At 38.7% G+C, this 25427-nt stretch overlaps 1 protein-coding gene across 1 annotated transcript in view; it reads right to left on the reverse strand.

The window, feature by feature from the left end:
* Positions 1 to 582: 582 nt before the first annotated feature.
* Positions 583 to 25427, reverse strand: part of Col4a3 (collagen type IV alpha 3 chain) — a 128365-nt gene continuing 103520 nt past the window's right edge. The window contains exons 34-52 of the mRNA XM_027941731.2: positions 25039 to 25173; positions 20410 to 20508; positions 19199 to 19288; positions 18750 to 18889; positions 16700 to 16826; positions 15488 to 15568; positions 14980 to 15078; positions 14463 to 14510; positions 11720 to 11905; positions 11106 to 11236; positions 7905 to 7977; positions 6997 to 7068; positions 6781 to 6906; positions 5869 to 5967; positions 3508 to 3720; positions 2711 to 2888; positions 2481 to 2595; positions 1284 to 1456; positions 583 to 667 (exon numbers count right to left, since the gene is read on the reverse strand). Of these exons, the coding sequence (XP_027797532.2) occupies positions 583 to 667; positions 1284 to 1456; positions 2481 to 2595; positions 2711 to 2888; positions 3508 to 3720; positions 5869 to 5967; positions 6781 to 6906; positions 6997 to 7068; positions 7905 to 7977; positions 11106 to 11236; positions 11720 to 11905; positions 14463 to 14510; positions 14980 to 15078; positions 15488 to 15568; positions 16700 to 16826; positions 18750 to 18889; positions 19199 to 19288; positions 20410 to 20508; positions 25039 to 25173 (2270 nt within the window). The remainder of the gene's footprint in view (positions 668 to 1283; positions 1457 to 2480; positions 2596 to 2710; positions 2889 to 3507; positions 3721 to 5868; positions 5968 to 6780; positions 6907 to 6996; positions 7069 to 7904; positions 7978 to 11105; positions 11237 to 11719; positions 11906 to 14462; positions 14511 to 14979; positions 15079 to 15487; positions 15569 to 16699; positions 16827 to 18749; positions 18890 to 19198; positions 19289 to 20409; positions 20509 to 25038; positions 25174 to 25427) is intronic.

Genomic DNA, 25427 nt, shown 5'->3' on the forward strand with positions numbered 1-25427 from the left:
TGATTCCATTCAGGGAAATCCTCTTTGGCCTTAGTTTGGGGTATATTTGAAAGGGTCCTGGAAAAGTCATGAACTTCATCAGTTTAAGCCTGTGTTCCCTCAGGCCATAGGCTGCTCCACAGGTCGGAAAGTCCAGTTCTGTTCATGATGCTCCATTGTTCCAGGTGACCCTCTCTCCTTCTCCTCTTGTTTCAGGAAGGAGGTGGCAGGGCAATCTAAGACTGCATTAGCCTCCCTCAGCCTCAAAGACTGGAAGAGGAGAGAACAAATATCTCTTTTCTTGAGCATTCCAGCTCTATACACCCACCACTTAGATAGCGGTCTGGGATGGAATGCCATTTCATTGATAATTTGTGACAGGTTGTTGCCTTACCAGAGGAAACTTTGAAACAATACAATTTTAGAGACCAGGATCACAGAACTAACTTTGTTGTGTGGAGAAACAAATAGAAACTGTACTACTTAGCCTTCATAAACTGATATTGTTTGGTGAGAGAAAAATCCTAAATAAATTTCTGTTCCAAGTCATTACTTTGTTATGTGGGAGAAAAAAAACCCAGCAGTTCCATTTCTTTTACTTCTTCAGTGTCCTTTCTTCATGCACACCTGACAGCGGCTTATTATTTTTTCTAACTCTCCAGCTTTCATAGTTGATGGAATAGGTTTTCTGAAATAAAAACACAGCAGTGGCAACAAAAAAACCTCATTAAATTATAGTAAAAAAGGGAATATTTGCTGGATATGAATTTTATTAATATACCTATTCTAAATTTATTACAAGAACATTTTTTATAGAAGAGGTAAATTTCTGGAAAGATATACATAGACACACACACATACATATATATCAGCGTTTTATAATTTAAGTTGTATTTCAGCAGCACTCAGGAAACATTGGCCTTGATGCAAATTTACAAGATAATCTTTTTTTTTTCTGATAAAAACTGTTCCCACCCCTTAAATAATCTGTATTATTCACAAGTCTTCTAATACAGTACAGCAGATCATTTAGTGGCTTTATTTGTTAATTTATTATATATTCATATATAAATACTATGTTGAGTGATAGTAAAAATCCCATATTTGTCTGTAGTTCAAAACTGTAGTGACTTGTTAACTTCAAAACACTTATAAACTAGGGGAGTGCCAAGATAAACAGGTTTTATATTGGCATGGAGTGGGGAATTAAATGTGAGAACATCAATACATAGGTAAAGAAAAGCTAATGGAACAACTTTGGAGTTCTGCAATTGAGTTGATGAAGCTTAATGTTGAATAGTTACCTGAACATTCTTTCTGGGTTTAACGAAGCCAACCAGAAACTGTAGGAATTTGAATAGTAGTTGCACGTTCCTCTTCCATGACATTCTATAAATGGACTGGCTCGGAATTCCTCCAAGCAGGAGCCAGGGGATGCCAGCGCTTGCCCAGCGCCCTCAGAACCTGCGCTTGTGAACTATCACAATAAAATCTGAATAAAATCTCTGTCCATTGATGTTCAAATGTTCAGTTCTCTACTTTTTTGGAGGGTGGGGATTAATATAAACTGCAGGGAAACGAACCATAGAAAGTGGATTAAACCTCTTGTACTTCTTTATCCAGATTTGCTAGTATTCTAGCCATGTTTCAGGTTGTGATATAGTCATCAGAAAGAAGGAAAAGCTGTTTCTTCTTCCTGGAACACTCCTTCCCTATGTCTGATGGCCTTTTTTTTTTTTTTTTTTGTTCTTCCAGCATCTGCATACAGGTGACCTCAGGAAGGCTATCCTTGACCTCATCTGACCTCTGACATTACCTTGCGGGATTTCCTCCATAGTACCTGTTGTCAACTGGACTTCTGCTGCCATTATTGGGATTTTGTCTGTTTGCCTATTGCCTGTCTTCATCACCAGGATATAAGCTTTGTGAGAGCAGAAACTTTGGCTCCTGATATTTCTAGCACCTAGAATAGTCATGGCACATGGTAGTGTTCAATAAAAATTGTTTTGAATTAATGAGTGAATGAATAGATAACTGTGAGCAAAGACGGGGGAGAACATGTCATGAACAATTACAGATTATTAATGGGCAAAGCGATCATAGTCATGGGACCCTGAGGAAATTACTTCATTCTTATTTGTGAACTGTAGATGATACAAACTACCTTTCAGGGTTATCATTAGGATTTTAGAGGATATATATAGGAACTGTCACACATATACACAAATAGACAAAAAGATAGTCCCTAACAATACATGGTAGTTGCTATTAATCTAAATATTGTGTCTTGAGAAGTCTATTTTTTTCAACACTTCTTTACTCAGCACAGGTAACACTGTTTTGTTTTTAAAGAGTACATTTGCAAACTGTCAAATATCTGTGGCATCCTGCGCACAGTTTCAGGCAGTGTCCATTGTGGAGACTGTATGTATTTCACCCAGTACAATGTAACATTCTGCAGGGAATCTTTACTATAGTTTTGCTGTTCCTTTTCTCCTTACCATGATAAAAGAAAATCCTTTCCAGAGGGAAACCCAGCCATGGGGACATGGGGGTATGGTGGTGGTTTGGCTGTGAACAGCTATGGTCATCGCAGGACCTTCACAGACGGTGCATCTGTAACACGAAATCAACATTGTGCTGGCATTGCCGCTTTCTGCAATGTTTCATTCCATTCCAAGCAATGCAATTCATTTGGTCCCATTGCCAAATTAAGGGACTGGATTTTTACCTGCTAATAAAAGTCTCCAGGGCTCTTCCAGTAATTGGAGCCATGTCCATTGGCATCAGAGCTGGTGTTGACAGCCAGTATGAATAATCATTCCGAGATGCAAAATTACATACTTCATCGACATTACAGAATAAGAATGGCATGGTGGTAAATCGCTGCAGGCAGCTCCCAAGAGTCCCTAATACAATATGGAACTGAGTATCAGTTAAGATTATTCTATTAAATTAAGATTATTCTATTAAAACAGGCAGCCTGATCAAAGACAACACAAGCTAGTTATTTGTAAAATGTCATATTGATAAGTTTTAGTCATGATGGAAATAAAAACCCAGCAGGCAAACAAATCCTTCTATTCCCATCCTTAATACTTCCTATGGTCCCTTCTTATCAGTCTAGAACTTGTGGGCTGGTGTAGTTTGGTTAAAGCAATGTCTTTGTTTCAAATAGTTTTAGTTACTCAGAACAACTAATAGTCACATAAAATTTTCTTAGAAAATATCATTTGGGGATTAAAAAGAAGACAGATATAACCAATTAGAACAAATTAAAAAATAATAATAAGAAGAAGAAAGGTGTTTTAAGTGAAAATGTTTTTAATTGAACCTGACAAGTTTGACTCCTTCTAGCATTTTACATACCAGAATGCAACTTAGACTCCAGGCCAGTTGCTCTCTTTAAAATGTACTGGAAGACACTTGAGGTTGTTTTTACTTATCTTCAGAGGAAGCACCCCAAACTAAAAAGTTTGCAATCTGCATATGGAGCAAAACAACTGGAAACTCTGACCAGAACATTACCAAGGTCTTGTCCATGGGCTTGCTCATTTCCTTGTACAAAGAGAAGAGAAAACCCACTGTAGAGTGGCTCTGTCCCTTCTGGACATGCAGGGATCACTGTTGCTTGACTGTGACGGGTGAAGACAAAGCCCCTCCTTCTTGTCTCCGTTGCAGGCAAGCCAATGTCTCCAGGTTTTCCCTTCAAACCCGGTAACCCATCTGATCCAGGCGGTCCTTTAAAAACCACATTATAAATGTTGCAACACAAAGAGAATCTCAGACTTGTTTTCTGAAGTACTAATTTAAATGCTTTTGTGTCTCTGTTAAGCTTCAAATATAGAAAGGAATCCTAGTTATAAAATGACCAAGCAATATCATTAAATGTTAACCAGTTAGTCACAAAGTCCTCTTATTATTGGTATTTGTGTGTGTTATCATGAGTTTTTTGAGATCAGGTCTTCTTTATCTCTGAATTCCCTTGTGATGCCTAGCACACAATGGCCTGTATGTGGAAGGTGTATGCACATCTTTTATGAACAAATATGTATGGGTCCTCCTACAATGTGAGGGAAAAGAAAGAAAATATCTATAATTAGAAAGTGTGTTCAAGTAGATACTAAGAAATTACTTAATGCTGTGGATAAATTCAATAAACAGTTATAGAAAATACTGAAATTTATTTTTAAAGGTGCAAAACTTCAATAAACTTTCTGATCCATTAGTAAGGCAAAAAATTCTCATGTGTTACTTTAAAAATCCAGAATTGCCACAGTTTTAATATAGGAGAGGCACACATTCTTTACTATCCCTAACCCCTACTCTCATTCACAAGGGGATATAATTAGTCCCAAGCAAAAACACCTTCCAATATCTGCATGGGAGTTGTAATGTGATTAGCTGAAGCAGGGCAGGAGATTAGCTTCTCTGCCAGTGCATGGTATCTAAGGCTATTCTGCACCTCCAAGTAAGGGGCCAAGTCTATCAGTTTATCAGTGTTATGAGGCGTCCATAGCATTGGACTGTGTCTTCTTATAATAATTCTCACCATAATTTGTATTGTAGTACCGTTGTTCTTGCTGGTGCCCCATTCAGAAACCCTGCCTTATCATTATAGTTTATAAATTAATAGAATTATTAATTAGGGCTTTGTTTTTTACCTCTTTGAAAACACACTGTGAGGAAAATGTAAAAATTAACAATACTGAGCACTTGTGAGAATACTAAATCAAAGGTAACTATGAAGTTAATAGCATAATATTTGAATTTTTAGGATTTAAGTTTCTAGTCTTTATTATATCTGGGCATATGTACATATAAATAAACTGGGAAATCACATGTAGAAGTTTTTCTTACTTTAACAAAGTCAGCAATCCTAAAAATATAAGATTGGGACATGTTGGTATTTTCCAAAGGGATACTTTGAAACTTTTACAGAAGGTAGATTTAGATCCAGGTTATCAACTGACATATATAGCTTCTATTCAGACATATTTAAGAGGCCCCTTTTCAGGACACACAAAAGAATTGTTGAGTGATGAAATGGTTTTGGTTAATGAAGAGATATTCAAAGGTGACATGATTGGACTGTAAGCTCTATAACCTAAGTAGTCCATCCTAGCTTGAATGGACTTGACTGGGCGATAACTGTGGGCAGGTGGGGTATGGAAGGAGGAGGTGGGTCACTGGGGATTTGTCCTGGAAGGATGCATTTTCACTGTGGCTCTCTTCCTGAACTCTATCTTCTTCCCAGCTGGCATGAGCTGAGCAGCTTCCTCGGTTGCCACTCTTCCACCATGATGTTCTGCCTCATCTTGGGCCCAAAGCAATGGAGTTGACTGACTATGGTCTGAATCTCTGAAACTGTGAGCACAAAATAAACTTCCTCCTCCAAGTTGGTCACAATGCCTAAGGTTGACTGATGCAAGTGATATTCACAATGGTGTAGTTAAAAGATGACATTCCTAAATAAGAAAACTAAATTGCTCTACTGTTCATCTCAAGATAATATTTTCCTAACTTTATATTCATATAACACTGCTATAAGTAGTTATTAACTACCAACTCTTATAAGTAATTTAAAAATATTGGCCTTTCTAAAAATGGAACATCCACTAGAGCTTCATTAATTCTATCTGCCCTGAGTCTAAGTTGTACATCAGGCTGAAAGTTTAAAGTATATATGCCCAAGGTAAGAAAACTAGTGTATTCCAGTAATTCTTAATTTCCCATCTTCTTCCACACAAGCTGTTGATCTTTGGTCTAATCTGAACAAAACAAACTGAAAGACCTAGATTACCCTTATACTCACATATTCAGACAAGACCCCCTTTTATACTGAAACAGCACGCTATCAACAAAGGAATCAACTGGGTATTTGTTTACCTTGCTCTCCTTTGTGGCCTTTGTGGCCTTTTTCTCCAGCTGGTCCAGGAATTCCTGGTTTTCCATCCTTTCCAGGTTTGCCTCTTGGTCCACAGGGTCCTAGGCAAAAAACAACAGTACCTTCATTTCATAATGTCAGGATAAAAGGTCAGGTGGTCAACCATCCCCATTAACCTGGGATTTCCTCAGTTTCAGCAGTGAATGTCCAGCATTCCAGGATGACCCTCCATCCTGGGCAAAGTGGAATGGTTGCTCATCCAACTTGTTACCTCTGCCTCCCTCACAAAAGACCCTAAAATGAATTATTAGTATATCAATATAGAAGTTTAAAATTGTGCTGCCATTTTGATTTATTCTATTCCAGAATTGACTATGCCCATGTATTGATCAAACTAATAGGAAATATCTCTCATCTCCCATATGATTCACAAACATTTACAGCATGATAGTTCCTTTTGGAAGTCTATTATAATATGCAAAGTATATGTAAAGGGATTAGTTCAATTTCCAAACACAAATATTTTTTAAAGATTTTAAAGTCATTTTTCCTAACACTTTGCTGTACAAAGTGTTAGAAAAGTTTAAATCCATAGAACTTGGGTATATTTAGGCAGTCATTTCAAAATAGAGCTCCAAGGTTGACAGCTGTCAGAGGAGATAGACGTAATGCCTTCTTTATCTTAACAAAGAGGGCCCAAGTTTATACTATATACATCAGTTTCCAATAGATTCTAAGGATTTTTATTTGCTGGTCAAGGGTAATTGAACTCAGTCCTAAAACTGATTACAAAAAAGCCCACTACAATGTTTAAAGTTTTCTGTGAAGTTGTATCATTTGCCTCCAAAGTGCTTTACAGGTATCATGGTTCAATCATTTCCTAGAGATCCTAGTCACTGCTGCCAGGTCCACACCTGGGTTTCCTGGTGATCCCACTGGCCCAGGTTCTCCTTGCATCCCTGGTGGTCCAGGTGGGCCCGGTGGCCCTGGGCTTCCTGGAAGGGAGATGATCTTAAGTGTGCCAGGATCTCCACAGACACCTATTGATATAAAAGCAATAAGAAGAGGGCTTTGTGGATGAGTCACCCTTTTTTCATGGAGAGCAGTAAATTGTATGGAGATATATTTACCGGGTGGTCCTTTCGGCCCAATTGGCCCTGGAGGTCCAATTGATCCCTGAAATCCTGGATCACCCTTTTCTCCTTAAAAAAAAAAAAGAAGAAGAAAAAGAATGATGCCATACAGGACAACTGATTTCCTGGTTCTAAGGATGAATTCTGGAAGTTATAATTAGAGTTTTATGGCACAATATGGTGATGGCCACAACTTAAATATGTTCCTTAAATATGTTCACATGGGTTTGGCATTCCATTTGTACATAATCAGTCATGTTCCTCATTCTATAAAATATATGCCCCAAAGTCGGCATTTAGAACTTGTATTTTAGTTGGGTGCTGTGTTGCACACCTATAATTTCAGATATTTGGGAGGATGAGGATGTAGCTCAGGGGTAAAGCACTTGCCTACCATGCATGAGGTCCTTGGCTCTATCCCCAGTACCAGTACTCCATTCAAACACACACACACACACACACACACACACACACACACACACATGACCCAGAAGAACAAGTGTATAAATCTGCATATAAAAATTTTCTTATTTTTCCAAGTCTTTGAGATTTTTCAACTTTTTGAAATTATGAAAATAATAAGCACATATGGTAAACAGCTAGAAAACAGTACTATTAATATTGATGAAGCTCCCCTTTGCTCATCCAGACACATATCAATACCCTAAAAGGTAACTTTAAACTTTATTTCTGTTTTAAGCTTTTCTATCATTTCCATCCTTAAATTATAGTTCAATTTTTAAGTCCCTTGGGCTTGGGTGCCAGTGGAGTCTTTATGCATGCTAGGGTCCTAATTGTACTGATGCTCACTGTCTGTGGTGTTCACAGGAGTGCAACAAACATTTGTGTGCTCTAAATGTGAAAAATTGTATTTGTATATAAAGAGCAGTGCACAAAAACAGTACCTTTTATGCCTGGAAATCCACGGAACCCAGGATCACCTCTGAGCCCTGGAAGACCTGGGGTACCTGGTGCTCCCTATATTTCAAAAAGAAGGGAGCAAAACCACAGATAAATTTTAAAAATTATGATACTCATGGCATTTTTTTAAGCAAAAAGAATGTAACATTATGTTTGATGAGAATGAGTTAAAGTTGACAGACATATTTTACCATCCAGTCCAGTGTTTTACCTATCTATAACTCTGTCACCTAGACCTCTCCTTAGGACTGTTATTTTTTTAAAAAGAAATAAAAATTTCCTTTAAGTCCATGATCAAACATACTTTCTAATGTTATTGTATGTTTTTTTAGTATTGAATACAATTAGATATTTTATATCCTGATTGAGTTTGCTCAGGATGGGGGGATCTTTTAGGAAGAATAAGCACTAGACCACCAGAATGAGAATCAATATCTGCATTTGCAATGGTTGTAAAGATGATGGTGCTGTTGTTGGGCATCATTCTACTAGGCTGTGGAGGTAGAAACTCCTCCTGGTGAGAGTGATAGAAGGGAAGTGTCCAAAGATGGCAGTGGAACGGGAGAAAGCTCTTGACAGATACATTTGGCTGGGACACATGACCTAAGAGGGCAGCTCCCACCATATGAAGCTCCCACTATTGCTCCTGAGGCCATGAGATGCTCAAGTGAGGCCACACAAGGGGAGATGAGCAGGGCTTCTGAGCTATATGTCAAAGTGTATATTAAATCTACTCTCAAATTGTCCACAGGAATTGGACAGAATGCTATTGTTGAGAATAATGAGCTGAAAGTCATGAAATATGTAAAAAATAACAAAACTTGCCTTTGAGCCAACTGTTGGTGAAGGAACAAGAGCAAAGAAAGGATAGTCCTATTGTTAAGAAGCCAAAGGGCCAAGAAGTGGTCCTATTGCTTGGATGAGGTAGTGCAAGGCTACAAGAGGAGGGAGAGGAAAGACAGCCATCTGTTCAAGGACTTTCTATCTTCAGATATCTGCTTATTATCTTGAGCCAGGGGAACTAAGGAGGGCCTGGTGCCAGGATAAGCCCTGGTGTAGGAGGGAACTGCTCTGTGCAAAGAGAGAACTGTTAGGGGTCAGTCAAGACACCTGTCAAGAAGAATTATCTTTCAATTGCAAATGTAGAAGCTTTTGGCCACGAAACCACTAGGGGATTGAAATGTGAGAACACTTTATAAACCAGTCTTTCTACCTCCCAGTGTCCCTGGAAGAACTTAGATGCCATCATAGGATCAGTGCTGACAATTTTCAAAGCATTAAGGAGAACATGAGAAGCACCTACAGACTGGAAAGAGATAGATACCTCATTTTTTCAAAATTAAAAGGTAGATTCTAGAACCTAAATACTAAGAGAACCGAAGAGAGTTTAACTTGATTCCTGACAATGGTCTTGCCAAAGTATCTCTAAATTTGCCACTGATGAGGATAGAGGAAGAGGCAATCGGAGTTAAAGCACTGAGGATCTGTTTTTTCCTATAAACTGTCAAAGCACCGGTATCTGTGTCATGTCTGTGTGTGGAAATGCTGCACAGGGCAACCAGGATGGATTTAAGGCTTGGTGAATGGCCAGATCAGAAGGCAGTTAACTAAGGGATTAATTCTAACTTGTAGAGAGGACTCCAGGCACACAGAGCTGCTCTGCCAATGCTTTTAGAATAAACAAATGATGTCTTGCTTCTTAGTCTAGAAAACTGGACCCCCATGACTGACCTCTGCTTAGCCCTGCATCTCCTCCTGATGTGTCTCACCCCTACCACAGCCTCCAGTGACAGAGTTGTGTGCCCTGTCGCTCACACACACTCATCATCTATCTCTGCTCTGAAAGCTCCTCCTCCAGGCTCCCACCTTTACTTATCTTGTTTTTCTGGATGACTGCTATGCATATTTTCAGACTCAGGCCAGGAGTAACGCTTCCCAAGCACCTTCCCTTCACAGGAGGGATGAAACACTCTCCCATGCTCCCTCAGCCCTCCCTCATTCCTCTCAGCAAACTGTTTGTGTCTGTCTTCTTCACCTTATTGCAGGCTCCTCCGGGGCAGAGGACTGTGTGCATTTATTGTTCGATCAGCACAGGGTAGACGCTCTATAGATTGTCAAGCTACACTTCCTGTCCTACATGTTTCCAAGAGACATACATACACAAAGGAATCAGCATATTGAATATGTTACTAAGAGAACACTGGGGGAAGAGGCAGAGGGCATTGAGGGAGACGCCAAGTTGAAAGATTTGGGCTGGGAGCATGGGTAGGCCTAAATAAATAGGATGGCATCCCCAAAAGGTAAATGTAAAAGTCCTGCACATAAGTCACAAATATCAACAACACAAAGCGAGACATGGAGCAAATGTAGTAGCAGTTCATGAGGAAAAGGCACATAAGCTCAACTGACCATAAGTTCAATGAGTGACAACATGGTAATGGGCAGCCAAAAGGCCCATGCAAGATTTTGGGTTGGATTCCCAAGATAGTGGTGTTCAGGATGGTGAGATGCTTCCCTATTTTAGCCACCCATGGAGATATTCCTTCCAGAGGGCTTTCTTCCCAGGGACCACATTTTTTTAAAGGGAGATATTGACAAACTAGGGTGTACTCAGAATAGAGGCGAGGTTGATCAGCAGTTTGACTGATTTGAAAAATTCAAGTATTTATCTGTGTAGAAAATAATTGGGAAGAAATGGTAGCTATTTAGAAATGTTGGAAGTATGTGATGGGGAGATAATAAACAGGATAGCACAGATTGGTTGGAAAGCCTATTGTAGAGGGGAACATGATGTCATTTTGGATGATTTTAAACTGGGTGCTTTTGTCCACTGGAATTGTTCAGAGGATAATTAAGCAAGGGTTAGGAATGCTGTAGAGGTGATTTCCAGAGAGACCAAAGTTTTAGAGGCTTTTTAGGGGCCAGATCTTCCTAACTCTTAGGATTCTTTGATTTTCTGAATCCTTGTTCTTAGGGGCACAGCACAGATGCATCACAAATGCTAAACTTGTGTTGCCTCCAGGTGCATCTGATCCTGGCAAATGGTTCACAAGAGTAAAAATAATACTTTTGGATTAATAATGAGCAAATATAAATATTGACAATATGCACTCTACTTACAATATAACAACAGTCATAAGTCAATATTGCATTAGTAATAAGTCAAAAGAATTTTCCATACTCACCGGATGACCTGGTGGCCCTATATCACCTATAGATCCAGGTAGACCCTTTGGGCCAGGCTGGCCCATAAATCCTTTGTCACCTTTTATGCATTTTACATGACTCCCTGGAGGTCCGGGGGGACCTGGATCACCTAAATTCACAAAGAACCTGTCATTATTGCCAGTAAGAGATCCTAGAAAGTTCTATCAGAGATTTTTTTCCAATAAAGTGCAAACCCTGAACCTTATCCTTGCAAACATCCTTTCCTCTGCTGTGTGTGATGGTACCGGGGTAAAGACAGAATAAGATAATGCCAGTAAAGCACCCAGTACAGTTAGGAATAGCTTCTCCATACAGGCAGTCTATTATTGTGCCTGGGCCCTAGACCTGATCTGTAATAGAAGCTCAATAAATATAGGTGTCTCTTTCAGGATCATTGATTTGTACTTGCTAATCTTTCAAGCAGGCTGCCCTACCTCAGCACCATCACCAGTCTAACAGCTGTGAGAACCGTGGATCCAGGGAGAATGGAGGCCAGAGGCAAAAGGAAGCAATGAAGTCCCACAAAGAGGATGAGAACTTCAGATGTCAAATGTGACTTTCAATCTATCTAGCTTAAAAGTAAACCCTCTACCTGGATATCCTCTTGAACCTGGTGGACCTCGATTTCCTTTTTGGCCAGGGATGATGGTCCCAGGCCGACCTGGTGGCCCTGGGGGTCCTGTGATGCCCATGGGTCCTCGAGGCCCAACATCTCCCATTGTTCCCTTCCTGCCAGGGAGGCCGGGCCAACCAGGGGCTCCCCTGTCTCCTTTGGCACCTGCAAACAAGAAGACATGGTAAGTTTCTGTTATGCTTCTGTAGCTGGACTTGCAGGTTTGGGTTATCTTCAGTAAGGTAGATACTTCGTGTGAGAGTATCAGTCATAATATATATATATATATATATATATATTTATTTTTTTAAATAGGCTGATAAATGAAATATGGGTCTACAGTTCTTCCTTCAACTGGCAGTTCGATCCTAGCAAATTTACTTCATATTAAAAGTCTCTGTCAGATTGTTTTAAAAGAGAAATTAATACCTGTCTCAGGACAGTTCTCTAAAGATCAAGTGAGATAATATACAGACAAAAAAACATGGTATAAACTCTGAAGTGTTATATGAATGTAAGCCACATCTATTATTATCTGATGGACTGTGATTCCAATGACATTGTTCTGTTACTGATAATTCAATAGAGCATTAAAAGTTAATTTCATGGTACTGATATGCGCATTTGGAGTACTATCCAGCTATACCCAGGTGAAGGAGCAGCAGAGCTACAGTCCCTGTTGTGTCTTCTGGTTAATTCTTCCTCAAAATGAGAACACTTAGTCTGGGAGGTTCAAATTCAGCAAGAGGTTTGGATTTATCAAAGAAAAGCTCCCCCAAAGTCACAACTTAACACTAACTTGTTCACTTTCATATCAGAAAATCTTTAAGAGATTGTGCTTTGACATTCATGGATGAAAAATGTACAAACTGCAAATAATCTCGCTTTTCTCTCTCCCATCTCTTGAGAGAGTAAATGGCATGAAAATAGCAGACAAATTCCAGGAAAGATGGGGACTAGTGAAGGTGAGGCTGGCAGCTCAGAGTGAGAGCCTGGGACATGATTATGTGTCAAAGACTTAAGAGTTATGATGAAAATAAAATTGATGAATGTTAAATATCTAGGCCCATGTCTATCCACATCCTTTAGCTTTTTAGCCTGTAATTTGTGCTTTTCAGAGAAAGTATTTAGATGACTTCGGCTCATTTTGAGCTCCGTGATGCTATATTTGTATGGCAATGATTTGAAGCATCCAGATGCTTGGGTTGTACATTCTATGATCATTAAAAGAAGTCCTTGTTCTGCAATATGATTTCTTCTTAGGATTTGAAGGATCAACTAATTGAATGGATTCGTACCTTCCAAGTCTCAATGAACTCTCCATATTCAGTTACCCGGAGGGACTGAGGTACATCATCAGTTACTTACACTTTTTTATTTTAAAGGCATTTTTACCTATTGTATGGTCATTTTATATCACATTTTACTTGTAATGAAATGCTATAATTTTTTTCACTCCAAAAGATTGGATTTTGAGCTTAGCCTAAAAATATGAAAAGAAAGTTTCCTTTTTTTCTGCACAATTCTGGAAGTAGACAATGAATAGGGGAGGGCTTCATGGTCTTGGGGCAAGAGGGGTCTGGAACACACAGAAATACTGAGCTCAACCAAAAGGACAATCAATCATCAAGAAGCAAAGGGAGAAAGACCAGCTCTTTTCTACTTTCATATTGAAATCTTGGGTCAAGGAACAGTTCCTGTCCCTGTAAGATTCTCAATAGCTTTGGGCTCCTCTCTGTTGGTTCTCTCAGCAGCAAGAGCTGAGGCTTTCAGTGGGTCTAGGCCTCTTTGTTAATGAAATACTCCTGTGCATAGGACCAAAGGCTGAAAAGAAAATGTGTGTAATAGTCTGATAATTCTCTTGGGGATGTGGTTCAGTGATGAGTGCTTGCCTGGCATGTGTGAAGCCCTGAGTTCAATCCCCAACACCAAATAATAAATAAATAAATGGAGCTAAAAGCAGGTGCCTATCTTGTAAGACACCGGCACGAGAATGCAGACTAGCAGTCTGTCAAACAACAAAAATGTGTATTTACTTTGAATGATATGTTTGGTAAATTGCCATGTTTGAGTCATTGAAAGAGTAACTAGATAGCAATAGCATGAGCCACAAGCTCAGTGTGGGGCAGGATTGGACCTGTGAGGACAATAGATGGGAAGGGTTTGGGATTTCTACTGTGTCTCAGAGCCCCAGGGAGGGATGCTCATTGAGAAGCCAGCAATTCTACCTGCATCCTTCTCTGAGGACACATGGAAATCATACTAGCAAAAAGGCAATGACATAAGAATTCTTTTTGAAAACAGAATTTCATAAAAGGAAATTAGTGGCTTGGGAGGCTGAAATGGGAGGGTCCCAAGTTCAAAGCCAGCCTCAGCAAATTAACAGGACCCTAAGCAACTCAGTGAGACCCTGTCTCTAAATGAAATATAAAATAGAGCTGGGGATGTGGCTCAGTGGTTAAATGCCCCCGGGGTTCAATCCTGGGTACAACCCCCCTCCAAAAAAGAAGGAAATTCCAAAATTGGATCACAGTTTCTAATCTATTCACTTTGTGTTAATGATAGTCTTAGTATTCAATTAAATGTTCACTATCAATATGTTATATTGCCGTTGAAAGACTTCTTTAATTCACTAGGTTAAGTTTATTTAATATAGCAAGTAAATCAAACTGGATTCTGTCATTGGAAATGTGCTTCTTTAGGTCAGGAAAGAACTGCTTACCTGGAGCACCAGGATTCCCTCTTGGGCCTGGATGGGCCCCCAGCAAGCCTGAAAGAGATGAGTTTGACATTTAATATTTGGTTAATTTCATTATTTATAAATATGAGTATATATGTGTGTAAGTTGTGTGTATATCATATATATACATAAATACACACACACCCACATATATATGAATGAAATTTAGTTATCACACACCAAGAACATGTTAGAAAACATTGGTTCTATCAGAGAAAAAAATCTTTAGAGCAATGAAGGATTAAAATGTTCCTAATGATTCTATCCAAAATAAAATTAGTGGATCAAAGTTAATGATCAGGCTGGGTTGTGGTGGCACACACCTGTAATCCCAGCTACTAGGGAGTCTGAGGCAGGGGGATTGCAAGTTTAAGGCCAGCCCAGCAACTTAACAAGACCTTGCCTGGAAATTAGAAGTAGAAAGGACTGGGGATGTAACTCAATGGTATAGTTCAATCCCCGGTACCAAATTTAAGGGGAAAGAATGAGTAAGTTGTACCTGTTTCTCCTTTTTCTCCAGCTGGACCAGGAATCCCATCGTGTCCTTGGTTACCTCTTACACCCATTGGTCCAGGAGGTCCTGGGAATCCTGGAAGACCTGAAAAAAAAAAAAAAAAAAGCAAATTAATAAACCAAAATAAAAACCATGGCATTTGAAGAGAGGACTTATTTCTTACCAGTGTGAATACTAGGAAAATATGCAGAATTTTGTTAAAAGTGCTAAATTTTCAGAGCTCTAGTTATGTGAAAGCTAGGACAATAGTGAAAAGCATGCCCAGATTACTATTATCACAGACGTGACTGTTGGGATGCTTACATGGGCAGATATGTGAATCAGAATTAGAGAAGTAGAAACGTCTAACTCCATTTTCACTACATAGTTTTTGTCTGGGTGCTGAGTAACTGGAACTACCTTCTAGAAGAGCAGTGAGTGTACAGAGATTCCAACCTCAGTAGAAAATGTGCTTCCCTCAAGAAAAGGGGCAGAATAAGTACAAAAATGAAACCTGGAGGGCCTTTTATTCCTGGTTGGCCTGGGAAACCTTTGATTCCTTTAAGTCCCAAATCACCATCAGGACCTGGCTTTCCTAGGAATAAAGAGAGACGGGAAGGAAAAGCAAACATGGAAAGATAAATGTTTACAAATGTATACAACAGTGCCTGAAAAGGTCACTTCTTGCAGTTATCTGTGCTCTAGCTGGCCTCAAGGAATCTCTGGTGACAGTTCCCTTCAAGCTTTTGTCTTGGCAGCTATTCTCCCAGGGACCCACAGCAGAGATGTGTCAAACCATTTTAAAAAGCACATGTATACCAACCACATGGACCACTCAATATCTGAAGTGCTGTTTTCATTGTAGTTAGCTGCAAATATGTTGAAACTTGTAGCGTTCCAACAGATAGTTTAAATGCTGTCTTAAAGACCTGAAGCTGCAATCCAATAGTTAAAACAATTGTTTTCAATAAAACACAATGAAAACAAACCTAAGCTGCAAGCTAATAAGAAAACAATCCACTGTTCAACCCAGAAATATGTCAGAACAAAAGGATCAGAGCAATGTGTTAGGAGTTGAATTGTGTTGTCCTCATATTCATGTGAAGCCCTAACCTGCAGTACCTCAGGGTGTCACTATATTTAGAGAACGAGTTGTTAAAAATTAAGTAGAAATGAGGTCACTAGTGAGGGTCCTCATCCACTGGAGATACCAATTGAGTAGTGTCTATGTAAGAGGAGTTTAGGACCTGGACAACCAGAGGGAAGACAGGAGAAGAATGAGCCAAGCAGTGAGGTCTCAGAAGAAGATACCAACTCTACCTGCACCTTGATCTCTGCCTTCTGAACTTGAGGACCCTCAGAAAAAAAATTTCTGTTGCTTAAGCCATCCCGTCTGTCTGGAGTATCTGTTGTGGACATTTGTAAACTCCTCCAAACATTATAAGATCGTGCAGGTAAATAACATTTCATATCTTTAGGCAGAATTTGTTGAGGTAGCATTTCAGAAGTTTTGCCTACAGGAGTATGTTTTTAGATTTTAGTTTCCCAACAGTAAAATTAGACTCCTTTTGATTAATTCACTGTTTCTTAGTGTCTTAGAATTTCAAGGTCCAAGTTGAATAAAAACAATTGTAGCATGTAAGCAGAGTTTACAAAGAATACTCCAGGAGGCTAATGTTACTACATGTATGCTTCCAACTTTCAGAACCCTAAAGCCAAAGCTCACCTGGGTGGCCAGGATCTCCTGGACTTCCAGGGGCTCCCTCAGGTCCAGCAGGCCCTGATCGTCCAGGTGGGCCAGGGGCCCCTCTTTCTCCTTTCTTTCCCACGTCACCTGGCAATCCTGGATCCCCCTTAAATTCAGTCAAACACCTTTAAAATTCTCATATAAGCAGGATATGTGATTAGGATTAAGAATAAACTTCATTCATTCATTCATTCATCAATTCATATTAAGTTCTCTGCTGTAGGCCAGTACCATGAAAGGTGCTGGAACAGGTGGGCGACATGGTTTGTAGGGTGCAATGCTAAATAAAAATGTAGTTCTCTCTCTCTCTCTCTCTCTTTTTTAAATAATTAATTTCAAAACAGCAACAATAGAATTGTAAGCCAAGCCTGGGTCCTTCTTCACATGGGACCTTTGTGATGACACAGGCTGCAGACCCTTGAAGTTGCCTCTTACCAGCATGTGATGATCTGTACGAATCATGTATGGATACCATCTCATATCCATACATGGTACATACAGCCCTGTCTTCATGGAGCATCAGACACCAGTGGGGAGATAAATGTTAAATAATCACACAGATTTATAATTATAAATTTTGATGACTGACTGGGGTAAGAAAGAAATAGCTAACAAAAGGATATGTGTCTTACTATTACTATGCAACAGATTCAATATGCAAAAAATACTTTCAATGATTTAATATTCATTACATCTATATTTTAGTCTTATGATAAATCAAAACATATGGGTTTGACGGTGACTTGTAAAATTTCTACTGTAGCTAATTAAAATATATTACTCTATTTCTTGCTAATATCATAAAACCAGCTTATACAAAGTTCTAAAAAATGGTTCTGATGGTTACCAATTAAATCTTAAATCTAAATGGAACTACTAATTAACTGAATGTGAATAAAGTCAAGTAGAATTCCTCACTAAGAAAAATTCCTCAGTGGAAGGAGACTTTTCCTGGATTCCCAAGAATCCAGTCTAAATAGAAAGGGAAAAGGAAATTTGTGTTCCAACTCATAAGGGGTTATTTTCCTGGATCCATGAAGGATCTAAAATTTTTCTTTCTTGTTTTGGCAATTACTACTGGAAAATATGAAAATTTTAAGAAAAGTTGCATTTTGTTGGCTCAAAAGAGAGGGAGAACATTCCCTAAGTAATAACTTTTATGTTTTAGAGTTGTATATTCTTGAACATCTGATGAAATATGGGCTCTTCCATACAAAAATTTGCATTCAAACAGTTTGTATTCAATTTCAGGAGGTGAGTGTGTTTCTTGAGATTCCATAAATTCTGCTAGGGGTCCAAGGAACCCATATTAAAAACCCCTATTTATAAAAATTTCTATTGGTTGTGCTATAATTGTCTAGCTCTGGCCGTTAGTATAACTATAGTAGACAGAAAGGTTGGTAGAAAGTAAATCTTGAAAAAACAGCCAAAGCCTCCTGAAACATTTGATTGCTGCTTCATACAACACACAATCAAGAGCTTTGACCTCCAACCTAGATTTGACAGACACAAGCACAAGAACATTAAGACAAAATAAAAATGCTCTGCGTAATAAAATGAAAATACACTTTATCAACAAGAAAGATAAATGTATGTATCTTAGGATTCCATTTGCCTTTTAATAATACTTCTGACTTACTTTATTTTGTATCTTTTGTGATTTCTTACTAAGACATGTGTTTTTGATTATAAGATTTCTAAGTCTGTGTGAGATGAGTCCATGGTAGAGACTAGCCATCACAACAGAAAAAAAACCCTGCCCTGTCAGGTAGTGTGGGCCTATCATCACTGCCTCCTTCTGGGAGCACACTTAAATTGCAGGGACAGTGGCTGAAACAGGATTTCTGAACCAGACAACTGACTGATAGGCATCCTCAGTTGTGGAAGTTATATTTTTAAAGATCTAGTTAACTGCCTTGAAGTAATAATATTTTTAATTTTCTCTGCTCACATTGAATCTGGATGCTTTTTTAATATTTCTTTGGGCTTCCCCCACCCCCAAACATAATTATTTCAGTGCCCTATGTACCTTTGGTCCTGGTGGTCCTGGCCTTGTGTCTTTTGAGTAACCTGGTTCTCCCTTATCTCCTTGTTGACCATGAGTACCTGGGAAGCCTGGTCTTCCAGCTAGACCTGGAAGTCCTAAAGTTCCTCTTTTTCCTTTAGAACCTGAAATTAAGAATCATATCAGGTAAAACAGGTAAATATGGAGTTCTACTTTCAAACTTCATGTAAAGTGCCCATTTCCCAAGAAGCTGGTTTTTCAGAATCAGGAATACATCAGGTAGTTATGATATGTAATTTTGTATGATGTAAATATTTATTTTGTTCTCATTCATGTTTCACAAAATACCTGTGTCTAAAAGAAAATCTACTTATTTTATATGAGCATTCTTCTAAGTGGAAAAGTAGGACAATACGTAGCATAGAAAATCTAGAAGTGTGACCTGTTGTCAGCTCAAGGAACTTATGTATTACCTGGCACACCCATGTTCCCCATGCTTCCTGGGGCACCACGTGGTCCTGGGTCTCCAGGATTCCCAGGGCTTCCTGGATCTCCCCGAGGGCCTTAAGAACAAAGGAAGAGTAATATGCCCTACATAGTTCCTGGGCATAGTAGGTACTCAATAAATATCTGCTACTTGCATGAGTAAAAAATCCAGAATAGTAGGTCCAGCTGGTATAAGTTCCTGTTTAGCCCTCTTTTTAATTTTTTTTTCTTTTGTACTGGGGATGGAACTTAGGGGCTCTTAACCACTAATCCACATCCTCAGCCCCCTTTTTTAAAAATTTTATTTAGAGACAGAGTCTCACTGAGTTGCTTAGGGCCTTGATAAATTGCTGAGGCTGGCTTTGAACTCATGATCCTCCTGCCTCAGCCTCCTGAGCTGCTATAATTATAGGCATGTGCTACCACACCCGGCTTCCTATATAGCTTTCTGATAAAGGCCAGGGGAATCAAAACATGTGAAACTAGAGAAAGTGACATTCTCATCAGCAGGTCCAGATTTCAAACATCAAAGTCATTCTGGAACCAACACCAGCAGAAAAGGGTATTTCTAATTGCATACTGAAGTTTTGTTGCCGTGTAACATTTTTGTTACTGGAGTGGTTGGAGAATGAAGGACCACTTTAATAGTTTAAAAAATTACTTTGCAGCTAGTCATGATGGCACACATCTCTAAATCAGGCAAGAGTTTGAGGCCAGCCTGGGCAACTTAGCAAGACCCTGTCTGAAAATAAAAAGCAGAAAGGGCTTGGAATGTAGCTTAGTTGTAAAGTGCCCCTGGGGTCAATCTCCAAAATCACACCGACAAAGAACAAAATGAAACAAGAAACACAACTTTGCAAACTCAATTAAAAAGAGAGGACAACTCTGAAAACCTCTAGAGCAATAATTTTCATCTTTGATATAAGACACTATGAAAAATTATCATTTATAATACAGATCAGCCATTTCAAAATAAAATTTTGAGTAGAAAATGAAACTATGTATAGTTTAATATTTTTTAGTTAATACATGCCAACTATAAAATACTTCCTTTTGGTCTAATCTGGAAGCAAATTTCTGCTAGAACACTATTGAAGCAGGCTTCATCTTCTACCCAGTAATTACAGAAGCAAATTTTATTATATGTAGAGCTAGGAAAATTTGAAACATGATATTTCTATTGGATCATCAGTAATACCTGGTGGTCCTGGTGGTCCAGGTGGTCCTTCATGGCCTTTTAAACCTGGAAACCCTGGAATACCTCTGTTTCCTTTCTCACCTGGATATCCTGCAAACCCTAAAGTTAAAAACCAGATATCAAAAGAACTGGTTAGAATTTTATCAGACTCATCCACATCCTGGTTTAAACTGCTGGGATATTATTCTACTATAGCCTGGCATGTTGATTAAGAGCATGGACACATGAGGGTCTGTGTCCTTTTTAGAAGAGAATTAAGTGAGATAATGTATGTACAGCACCAGCACAGTGACTGGCAGGTGCTAGCTCTCAGTGTGCACTAACAATAATCATAATATTTAAATATTTAAAATGTTTGCTTAGCTCTCTCTTCATTTTTTATAGTAAAGCAGAACATTATCTACCACACAATTCTTATATAAACAATTTTACTCTCAAAACATTTTTAAGATTATTTTGTAAGCATTAGGTAAGTCAAAAGCCCTACCTGAAATCAGAGTGTCAATCAGTGACAACACAGGGGTTTGAACCCAGTTCTATACTTATGAACTTTCCAGGATACTATTCTACTCTTCCTGAGATTACAGGTTTGATCATATAATGCTCCTGCCCATTAACACTCATTGAATCTCTTTTATTACCTACAGAGTACATTTTGAACTTGCCTCACTGGATGGGGCAGTTAGTCTGCATGATTTGGCTTTGTACTTTTTCTCAAGCAAATTTTCTTCCCTTGGCTGTTGGCCTGCTTATGAACTTATTTATTCATTCACATATGGATTAAGCATGTAAGTAATAGACAGGTCTTGTGATGAACACTAGAAATAAAAATAAATCAGGCTCCCTTTCCCAAGTTTTTTGTGTGTAGTTGGGAAGATGGCCAGCTAAACAAGAAATTACCACCAGTGAAATAAGTTCTGAAATAGAGTTGGGCACTAAATGCCACAGAGAAGATTTTCTGGAAGAAGGACTGCTTTTTAATTCAATCTTGAAGTTGGAATAAGAGCTAATTGGGTGGAGAAAGAACAGAATGAGACAGGATTCCCAGGCAAGAACACAGCATGTGCAGAGGAGTGGTAAGTGGCAGGGGGTAGATTGTTTTGTTTTGCACCTTTATTTTTTCCACTTGTGTTATTTATCACAATCTATGAATACATATTGTTTAGTGTGTTCATTTCCTTCAGCCCGCAGGCCAAATCTGGCTTGATTTTGTGAGACTTGAGAGCTATGGATGGTTTTCACATTGTTAAAGGGATATAAAAACAAAACAATAAACATAAGCAAAATCAAAGATGAGTATACAACAGGGACTGTATGTGGTCCACAAAGCCTCAGATATTTTCTACTTAGCTTGTACAGATATTTACAGACCCTTCTATGCAATTCCCCACTAAACAATAAGTGTCTCCATGATAGAAGACCAAGTTGGCTTTGGTCACCTCTGCGTATTCAGGACATTAAAAAATGCTTACTCTATAGACATTAAAATTTTTTTAATTGTTGAAAAATAATTCTTGAGCACGTAAATGTCATGTGGCTGGAGAGATAGGCAAAGGGCAAATGGTCAAAATACTTGTATGCCGGGCTAAAGAGTTTGAATCCCCCACTTTTTTTCTCAGTACTAGGGATCAAAACTTGAACCTAGGGTTGCCCTACCACTGAGCCATCTGACTATATCTCCTCTCTCCTCCCTCCCCCAGCCTTTTTCTTTCCTTTTTTTTTTTTTTTGAGGCAATGTCTCACTAAGTTGCCCAGGCTGGTCTGAAACATCTATCCTCCTGCTTCAGTCTCACAAGTATCTGGGATTATAGGTATGCACAAACGTGCCAGGCTCAAGTCGATTCTTTTTTTTTTTTTTAACATTTATTTATTTATTTTTATGTGGTGCTGAGGATCAAACCCAGGGCCTCGCATATGCTAGGTGAGCGCTCTACCACAACCCCAGCCCTCAAGTCAATTCTTAAAGCCAGGAGAACCTTGGAAAGATTTCCTTTTCTCTTTCCTTCCTTCCTTCTTTTCTTCCTTCCTTCCTTCCTTCCTTCCTTCCTTGCTTTTTTTTCTTTCTTTCTTTTTCTCTTTCTCCTTCTTCCTCACACTCCTCCTCCTCTTCTTTTTCTTCTTCCTCTTTTTGCTAGTGCATTATAGTTATACATAATATTGGTGTTCATTTTAACATAATTATACAAGCACAAACTTATAAGCTCATCTGAATTCCACTCACAATTTAAATACCCTCTCATAGAGGTTTATCCGACTAATCTAGTTGCAGTGTTTTCTGCTTCTTTCAACAATCACAGGGTTCCCTGTGAGGGTACCCTGTGAGGGTACCCAGTGGCACAGAGGGGAGGCCAAGTATGGCCTTTCCAATCAGTCACATTAGCATGAGGCCCATCGCTGCTACTTCCTGTCAGAGTGGCATTAGCAAGTAACTTGACCTACTTTGCATCTGAAAAATGGGATGATGGCAATTATAGTATCTCCTCCTAGGGTTGTTGTGAGAGTAAATGAGTCAATATTTGAAAAATTTAGAATAGTACTTGCTACATAGGTCTTTGTTAAACAACAGAAGAGTACTAATTTTCATTATTGTATTATTTATTATCTTTCATACATGTGCCTAAGTTTCCCATGCAGACTCCTCCAGGAGAAGACTACAACATCTCATTTGTGACCTTGATATCTCTTCCACATCTGCAGTGGATGCCCTTGTGTCAGAAATTCAAATTTTTATAAATGGATCACACTTAGACTTAGAGAGGCCCAGATCATTTGTTTCATTTTTGTTGTTCAATCTGTGCTCCTTATTATTCATTCAAAACACTCAGAGCTTTGACACATACTAATTTGTGTGAGTAAATTGTAGAATTTTGTTAGAAGCACAGAAATAGCATGTGTTCCTCTATATTTTACAAAAGGAATATTTTAGCGTAAATTAGTATTTATTGCACATTTAGGCTGTGAGAACCAAATTTTGGTTTATGTAGACACAGATAGCCTATTCATATTTTTTTTTTCAAAAATGTTTCTAACACTCTCCAAACAATGTAGAAATAGTAAAATGGTGTCTATGCAGATAGTTAGTAAGGACTGGAAATTTGTGCTGGTATTTTTTTCTTTATTTTACATCTTGATTAAGCCAGACCTAGCACAGTCTTACGAAACTCATCTTACCTTCTATTCCATTGCTAAAAATAGTATACAATCTGTTGTTTGCTCTAGAAGTAAAAGATCTCTCCAGCAGCAGATTGAATGGGAATTACACAAAAGGCTATTGTTTCCTAGCTTTCCTTTGTGCAAAAAATAAATAAATAAAAAGACAAAAACCAACTTTTGCAGGGTGTGATGGTGCACACCTGTAATCCCAGTGACTCCTGAGGCTGAGGCAAAAGGAGAGCAAGTCCAAGGCCAGCCTCAGCAATTTAGTGAGGCTCTAAGAAATTTAGCAAGACCTTGTCTCAAAATAAGAATAAAAAGGGCTAGGGATATAGTTTAATGGTCAAGCACCGCTGGGTACAAAAATCCAAAAATGTTTGATAAGATTTTTCCCAATGATTATTTTTTCAGTTGGCAAATAAGTTGGATTCAATCACTCTCTCTCTCTCTCTCTTTTTTTTTTTTTTCAATCATTCTTAAGAGCTTGTCAGATGTCACTTTCAGGAAGTCTTCCCTAACTCTGGAAGGAATTGTTCAGTCTTTCTAGCATGGTCTGCAGCACCTTGTGCAGAATTTTAAAAGCAAATCTCTTAGACTACATTTGCCAAGCATATAAATATTTGTTGAATGTGATCTTACTTCTCAAAATTCATTATAAATTTCTCAAAGCATGACATGCTGTGCAACTGCAAACACATTTTATCTCATTCCTTCATTGCTATGAAAGTTTGATCTGCAAAGGTAACATTTTACCCAGCAGTTCTCTGTTTTTCTAAAGCTGGGATTGTATTTGGTTAAGAGCAATGCAGAAACCCCCCATGCTGTGTCATTAAGATGCATCAGTTGGGGGGGGGGGGCATTAGCCAAGGGGATTGTAAGGGAGGCCTCTTTAAAATTTGGTTTTATATTGCTTGTATTAATCACATGACAAAAACTGCCATGAGAGGCATTCAAATAACTTGAAATAATTTGAACAGACTTAAATTTTAGCCTAATAGTCATACCTTACAATTAACAGTATTTCTAAAGGGTTAATTTTTCATAGGATACTTTCTTCTTAGTGTTATTCTCTAAGGAATTCTAAGCATGAGAAGAAGGTTTTAGATGCAGTCAGAAAAATCTATCCTGAGCTGGGAGTGGTGCCACATGCCTATAATCCCAGTGGTTCTGGAGGCTAAGGCAGGAGGATCACAAGTTCAAAGCAAGTCTCAGTAACTTGGTGAGGCCTTAAGTAGCTTGGTGAGATGCTATCTCAAAACAAAATATAAAAAAGGACTGGAGATATAGCTCAGTGGTTAAAACCCCTATGTTCAATCCCCAATAATACACACCACCCCCACCCCCAAATAAAAAAAAGAAAAAGAACCTAAGTATCCTCATTATCCTAAATTGTCAACTACAGGGATTTGCCTGGATAGTGTTTTAGTTCCACCATCAACTCTAATGTTCTGATTCTAAATGTAGAAAATTCCTTACCTTTGGGCCCGGGTTCTCCTTTGTCTCCCTTTAAATGGACTATTTGAGAAGGACCTGGATTTCCTTTATCTCCTTGTTCCCCTCTGGTTCCTGGGGGTCCTCTCTCACCCTTTATTCCTGGAATTCCAAGGCTACCTAACAGACAGGAGTAACAACATCAAATCCTTCATTCTTCAAGTAATTCTCAGGGATTCAAAGTTAACAGGACTTGCAATAAAAGAGAATGAAAAAAGATTAACAGAACTGAGAATTCAAAAGTTCCCCCAAACTGGAAGCCACGTAAGGGGAGTGGTATAAAGTATAAGCCTGCAGGGAAAAAACAGGGTTCCATTCAAATGGGAAAAAGGAACACAGAAACCAGGAAGGTCAGACATATTTTTCTCTTAACT

This window comes from Marmota flaviventris, chromosome 11 (genome assembly GCF_047511675.1).
Source record: "Marmota flaviventris isolate mMarFla1 chromosome 11, mMarFla1.hap1, whole genome shotgun sequence".
Lineage (NCBI taxonomy): Eukaryota > Metazoa > Chordata > Mammalia > Rodentia > Sciuridae > Marmota > Marmota flaviventris.